A 7,494-nucleotide genomic window follows, 5' to 3' on the forward strand; every position below is an offset into this window, starting at 1 on the left:
CTGTTGTAAAACAAGACTGACATCGGGGTTGGGAAACTAAGGAAAGAGAGGATAAGAATGTACATGGCATTGAAACAGATGAGGGAGAGAACTGTATGAAGGAATATATGATTAGGTATTATTGGCATAACAAGAGTCCAGAATAAGCTGCATAGTAAAGTGAACTGGGGGAGGGGACTCTATAACAATGAAATAATTTTTTTTTCCAAAGAAAAAAGCAAGCTGAGGGGAGGGGGACAAATGTGCAACAGTGAATGAATGCAAGTCCAAGTTCTCTATAAACTTTTATTAAAATCTCAATAAAGAAAAGGAAAAAAAGAAACCCTCATGGGGCACCTCTCTGTCACATGGGGTCAGTGAGGTTTACTTGATAAGGCTTAACAACAACCCATCATGACTGTAGAAAGAGCCATTTAGACGGAAGGCTGGGATTTCAGGCAGGACAGTCCCACCGGTCCCTCGGGCAGTGACCAATCAGAAGCCTTGGCTGTGCACCTCAGCCAGTCCCTTCCCTGATAGTGGTGTTGTTTGCTAAGGGCAGTGTCCATTCTCTGGTCTTGGCCCTTTGTCCCTGCAGGACCTCCCCCTGCCTTCCTGGAGAGATGTCTTTAGACATTTGGCTCCTACCCCGGGTGGAATGGGCCAAATCACGTGGTCAGTTGTGCCTGTCAAACATGGAAGGGAAAATCAATTCTGAAAAAAGTTTGGACTTTAAAATTGCAGTCACTAAAGAAAACAAACAGGTCTATCTTGGAGGAAATGCAACCAGCATGATCCTTAGAGGCAAGGACTGTGGAACTTGACCTCATGTACTTTGAGCATCTTGTCAGGAGGGACCAGTCTTTGGAAAAGACTGTCAAGTTAGGAATGGTGGAGAGGCGAAGAAAGAGACTAAGACCCCCAACAGGATGATTGGATCAGTGTCTGTGAAGATGTGCTGCAGAGTGTTGGAGATTGTGAAGACGGTGCAGGAGAGGGCAGGGTTCAGGTCTGGTGTGTTCGTAGGGTCTCCGTGAGCAGGAGGTGATTCAGTGGTACCTCACAGCGCTAACAGGAAGCAGTCGTGTGCAGTGTGCTTGCCGATGGATTTTTCCCTCAGAGCCTCGGGAAAGGGCTATAGAAGGATAAAGAATCATCAGCACTGATGCCCCTAAGTGCACGTTAGAGAGGCTTTGAGAAGGGATGAGGGTGGTAATTTGATTTTTTTATTTTTCATGCCCTGTAGCACGTCTCATGGAATCTCCTAACAGTTATTATCCTGAAACCTAAGCTTGCATTAGCATCCGCTTCATTGCCGGGGAGAGCCGTAGACCAGGGCCCAGCAGAGACATTTGCCTGTTGGTGGTAGGTAGATTGATTTCACTCTCCTGCATCTGCATTAAACTAAGCCCTTTGCATGACGACAGCACACTGAGTCTTCCCACCTCTGTGTATTCCTAAACATGTCTGTCTGCCAAGTCCATGACACAGCACAGCACAGGTGGCGAGAGCACAGCCTGGAAACCACACTGCCTGGAGACAAGCCCAGCTTTGTTTAAGCTCTGAAATTTCTGATGACTTGTGTCTTTTGTCTGCCTCAGTTTCCACCTCTGTGCAATGGGATAGACCTCGGATTGAGTACATCCAAAGTTCTTGGAGCTCTTTTGGTCTAGTGGGTCAAGAGTTGTGCTTCCAGCCCAGAAGCATGTGGTTCAAATTCACCAGCTGCTCTGGGGGAGAGAAAGATGGGTCATCTCCTCCCATCTGATTTGTATCCTCTGAAAACCCACTGAAAGATGACCTGTGAGTCATTTCCAACTTGATGACACATAACAACTTCAACAAAGCTTCTTAGAACAATACTTGGTGGTTTTAAGTGCTCATTTAGTGTTGGTTGAATACTGACTAAGGAAGACCAAAGAAGAATGGTTGTCCTTGGATTGTGATGTTGGCAAAGTATTAAGTGTACCACGGACTGCCAAGCAAGTACAACCCCTTAGAGGCAAAGACGGTGAAACTTGGTCTTACATACTTTGGGCGTGTTAGGAGGCTCTAGTGCTTGGGAACCTCAAATTTGGAAGTGTGGAGGGTGAGTGAAAGAGAGGAAGACTCTCAAGAAGACAGACTGACACAGTGAGTGCACAGTGGGCGTCAGGGTGTGGAGGTCACGAGGATGGTGTGCAGGACGGGCCAAGGTTTCCGTCTGCTGTCCCTAGATTGCTGTGATCTGGACGTCACTCGATGGTACCTACGAACAACAGCAACCTCACTGTCTCCTTCCCATCACGCAGCAGCCTCCAAGCTTGTGGAACCCCCTCCCCCGAGTTGATGCCGACTGTGACGCCTCCCTCCAGTTAGTGCTGACTGTGACCCCTGCCCGCAGTCGTTGCCAACGGTGACCCTTACCCCCAGTTGATGCCGACTGTGAGAGGCCCTGTGGGACAGAGTCTAGCTGCCCTTTGGAGTTCCAAGGCTCTGATCGTCAGAGCTGTAACATGTAGACTGCCACACCTTTGTCCTGCGAAGCAGATCGTGGACTCAAACTGCAAGTCTTCTGTTTAGCAGCAGAGAACTTCAAATTCCCACTGAACAGGGTCCATCGCTTTAGGTAGAAGTGGGGTGGACATGTGATAGGAGCCCAGGGCCTTCTGCTCCTGGCAGCCTTGGGCTTCAGCTTTTAAATCCCCAGACTCAAGCCAGTATTCCTGGAAGGACTTAGGTGTCAGTAAAAACCCACTGAGTTGTATCTGCCGCTCGGTGGCATGGCAGGTTCCTCAGACCCCCATGATATACCGTGCACGGGCTGCAGAAAGAACAAACAGACGTGTTTGGGATGAAGTGCTCTTCCCAGAGGGAAGGGCGATGATGCTGCATCTCACACACTTCAGGCATGCTGTCCGGAGGGGCCGCCTGCAGAAGGACATCGTGCTTGGAAACTAGAAGATGAGCAAAAGAGACGAAGATCTTCAACAAATGGCTTCACACAGTAACGGCAGCTGGGGTTTGAGCACAGCAGAGATGGTGCGGATGGCACGGGATGGAGCAAGGCTGGGCGTCGACTCAACACAGCAACAACGTCAGGGAGGGACAGAACCTGTATGGAACGTCTCTTGGCAACGTGACCTGATTGATTGTCCTGTAAGGCAAGCCTGAAATTCACGGGGAAGCCCAACAGGATTTGCAGGCTGGAACTCAGGAATATGCTAGAGCTGCTGAGCACGGCTGGAGTTTCCTCCCCTGAGAAGCCTCAGTTCTGTTCTGAGGGTCTCATCTGACTGATGACGGGCGTCCAGATAATCGAGGCTCATCTCCCTGACTTAGTGCCCACTGATTACACACTTCACTCATATCTACAAAATACCCATGACAGCAGCTCGGCTAGCATTTGTGCGTGAAGAAGGACCTCAGCAGACGCAGCCCTGGTGGTGCTGTGGTTAAGCGTCAGCCGCTAACAGCAAGGATGGCATTTCCACTCCTCCAGCTGCTCTGTGGGAGGGAAGTGCGGCAATCTGCTTCTCTAAGGAATACGGCCTTGGAACTCCAGTGGGACAGCCCTTTTGTCCTGTCCCTTGAATCGGAAGTGATGTAACAGAAGAGCTGGGGTTTTCTTGGGTGTGTGGTGCACATGGATAACGTGCTTGGGGACTAACAAGATGTTAGGAGGGAGAGTCCACCCAGAGGGGCCTCGGAAGAAAGGCCTGGCAACCTACTTCCAAAAGGAGCCCAGTTCTGCTCAGATACACCTGATTTTGGCATGCATCGGCACAATAACAGCTGGCTTTTTAGAGCCTGGTCAGGTTGCTCCATTAAAACTGGCCATGGCAGAAGGGTCATCTCAGCATTTCTGAGTGAGTCACATCTTGAGTAACTTGGAGAATTGATGGAAAAGCTGCCGCACATCTCTGCACATCCCCAGGTCTGCAGCTTGGCAGCAGCAATGACGAGGACTTGACTTCGTGGTCGTTATTTGTTCACCTCCTTCTGGTTGCTTAGATACAGCTACTGAGCCATTTTCACTAAGGGGCTTCGTGGATACGATAGATAACATTGCAGAAACGGTTCAGCAGGAACATCTAACTAACCACTTCCAGAATGAACGGTTTTTTTCTTTCTAGACCATGGAGCAGTCTTCCAGATGCCTTGGTTGTTATCAACCGTCATGGGATATTCATGAAGCAGCTAGTTGTGGGTCTGATCCTGCGTGTGGGCTGATGATGTGTGTTCCAAGCAGAGTTCCCTACAATTCATTACCGCGTGACTGTGCTGACTTCTCTCAGTGTTCCTCCGTCGCTGGACATTGCTAGCCTTGTACACGACATGTGGGACGGCTTCCTGTTTGTCTGTGCACGCACACGTGGAACGGCTCCCTGTTTGTGCACACACACGTGCTTGGGCGTTCTCAGCTCTCGTTCCTCGGAGTGTAATTACAGCAAAAGGAGTATGAACTATAGAAAACGCTGGATGCAGATTGACAGGTGATCTCCAAAAATTTTCCAAGATCATCTCATGATATTGGACAATGCTGATAAAATGTCCTTTGAAAAGTTGTAAGTAAAATTATATCATTATATTCTAAAGGGCTTACATGTTCTTAGTATGTTTCTTGAAATGGAAATAAACTTGTGTTTGTGTGCTTACGGGAGCTCTGGGGGGACTAGCAGGTAAGGAGTTGTGCTGCCAACCCAAAAGCGTTGGGTTCTAATCTCCCACCTGGACTGGAGGGTCCGCTGTGAGTCAGTTCACACACGATGACAGTGAGTGAGAGTGTACTTTTTATTATTATTAATTTTTTTTTTTTTGCATGTATGCCATCAAATCGGTACAGAGGAGATTGCCCTTCCTTCTCCAGCAGAGCATCTGGTGGATTTGAACTGCATACCTCTGGGATTCCAGTGCAGCTTCTTGCCACTAGGCCACCAGAACTCCCTTGTGAGAGTACATTTTTACAATGTAAGATATCAGCTTTTCACTTGCTGCTAAGACAGCCCAGACCTTGCACTAGCTTCTTCTTTTTTTTATAACATTTTAAAAAATTAATTTTAGTGAAAGTGTATAGAGACTTAGGGTTTCCAGACATTCATTGTTGCACTTTCCTCCCTGTCCACCCCTCCCCCCAATTCACTCTTCTTGAAAAGTCAAAGTAAAACTCTTTCATTGTTATACAATCCCTCCCCCCAAGTCCACTCCACTGTGCAGCCTTCGTTCTGGACTCCTGACATGACGATCATACCCAATCATATATCCCTTTTAAACAGTTCTCTCGCTCATCTGTTTCAATGCAATATGCATCATTCCTCCCCTCCTTCTCTGTCTTCCCGCAACTCTGATGTCAGTCCCGTTTTACAACAGTGGTCCTCTGCAGTATTTGTCCTGCACCAGCCTCTTGTACTTGTGGACGTGTGCTGGCTGGCTGTAGATGAGGGGCCTGATGTGCCTCTCCCAGTCTATCTCGTCCCAGCACGCTTACCTCCGTCTTATCAGCAGGAGCCCTCTAAACGCCAAGTCATCCCTCCAGAGAGAGAGCAGCAGTCGTCACCAGTTCTTGCTTGTGCTGTTCTCCCAGCATCCTCTGGATTCTAAGACCCATGTCCCCTGTCTGTCACAGAGCCGGTGACCACTGCCAGCCAGCGATGAAGGTCCTTTTACTGAAAGATCCTAAAGAGGACGAGTGTGGCCAGGATCCGTACATCAGGGTGAGGCCACGGAGCGTGAGCTCAGCTGCTGCCCTCGGGAAGCTGGAGGGTGGGGTGCCTGCGCGTCCAGCAGTGTCCTGTCAGGATGTCGTCCTCATCTCTGTGGCGCAGGCAGCCCAGGATGGGCTCTCAATGACCTAAAGTCTTCATTTGTAGGAATTGGCATCCTTTGGACTGGAAGCCACACTGATCCCGGTTCTGTCCTTCGAGTTTCTGTCCCTCCCCAGCTTCTCTGAGAAGGTAAGGCTTACTGCTGTGCGCATATTTGGTTTTATGGGGGTCTTTGCCAGCCCACATGGAGGAGCCATGCTGTCCCCTGCATTTACTTCACCTCCAGACTTTACAGTGGGGGCACACAGCTTTACTCTGCACGTTCTCTGGGGGACCTTGGTGTCTGCTCCTCAAGAAAGAGATCCCAACCTTGCTTGGGAGTTGGGGGTTTCTCAGGGGGTCTGATCCCCACTCTGTTCCCTAGAGCCTCTTCATCCGTTCATTCTCATCCTCTCGTTTAATCCACGCCCACCCCAACATGCCAAGCTCTGCAGAGGAGGCTGGGTAGTTATTATTCACATTTTGGAGAGGAAATCACTGAGACTCAGGCTGGTACTTTGGCCAAGCATCCAGCAAGTAAGGCAGGGCTGGGACTTGAACCTGGGACCTCCCCACCACTGCCCTACTGACCTGTCTAGAACTGGACCTGAGAGCTTTCTGGGTATCCTAGGAAGACTTCGGTGCTGGCCACCTGCAGTGTCCCCCAAACTGCCCCTTTGCAGACAAAGGACCCAGAGTTCTGGGCAATTTCCTAGGATCGGGGTGAGGGGCTGGCTCACTGGGCCTCATGGCCTCCGATAGTGCTGAGGATTCACGCTGTAAGCCTGCCCCCCTCCCTAGAAGGCCCCCTGGTTTTCTCTCTGGGTTTGGACAAAACATCAGGTTACCCACTCCGTCCTGGACGACCTCCCAGCAAGTGCGTAACCAAGTTGTCTTTAAGCTTGACTTGAGTCTATTAACTGCAGCAGTGTGTGAACTCGTTTGAACTGTTGTGAGAATGACTGGAAGCAGCTTGGGGACATGAAGTAAGCTCACGCTGTTGGAAAAACGGTGCCCGGAGACTTTCTTAGCACAGGGCAGCCCCAGACTGGGAGTTTATGTCGTGAAAATGACCATCTTCGACATGCAGTAAATGCAGCCAGGTCAGCCTGTAGCTGACAGACGCTGAGCGGGCGACTTTGATGCTTCCCGGCCAGGGCCCTGGGTCTGCAGGCTTAGAGCTGAGTGTCCAGGCCTCGCAGGGGCCTTTCAACAGCTGCTGTGAAAGAGCAGAGAGCTCACTTGTAGGCTCCGGGGGTCATTGAGCTGGAGCCCCCGCAGAAACCTCCCAGCATCCATGACCAGCCTGCCCCTCGGGGGCTGCTGCCTGCACTGTGGGAAGCCCATCACAGGCCGGGCCTAAGAGCTGGGGCTGGGCCACAGAGACACACGTTCAGGTCCGCCCCGCCACTCCCCGTGGACACTGGTCTGTCCCTTCCCGTCTGTGGGCCTCTGGTTCTTCATCTCTCAGCCGAGAAGAGCCCTCCTGTGCCGCTGTGTCATGTCCCAGTCAGAGAGGTCATGAGCCCGAGATGGCCCAGTGCCTCCTCACATACGAGGTCAGGGAATTACGTCCTGTTATTACCTTTGAAAACTGGGGCTTCAGAATGGATGTCGCTGTGAATTTTCCAGTTTCATTACCAATGCAGGTCAAGTCTTCCTCCTTCCTGCACCCCACCTCACCCTCAGGCTGATTCACACTGGTCAGCCTGCATTGTGCCTGTGTCGTTCC

General features: G+C 50.5%; 1 protein-coding gene across 1 annotated transcript in view; it reads left to right on the plus strand.

The window, feature by feature from the left end:
* The first annotated feature begins 5,609 nt into the window (after positions 1 to 5,609).
* Positions 5,610 to 7,494, plus strand: part of UROS (uroporphyrinogen III synthase) — a 13,584-nt gene continuing 11,699 nt past the window's right edge. Inside the window, exons 1-2 of the mRNA XM_006879869.1 lie at positions 5,610 to 5,672; positions 5,829 to 5,912. Of these exons, the coding sequence (XP_006879931.1) occupies positions 5,610 to 5,672; positions 5,829 to 5,912 (147 nt within the window). The remainder of the gene's footprint in view (positions 5,673 to 5,828; positions 5,913 to 7,494) is intronic.

Source organism: Elephantulus edwardii, unplaced genomic scaffold (assembly GCF_000299155.1).
Source record: "Elephantulus edwardii isolate Elephantulus edwardi_28Jun2011 unplaced genomic scaffold, EleEdw1.0 scaffold00006, whole genome shotgun sequence".
Lineage (NCBI taxonomy): Eukaryota > Metazoa > Chordata > Mammalia > Macroscelidea > Macroscelididae > Elephantulus > Elephantulus edwardii.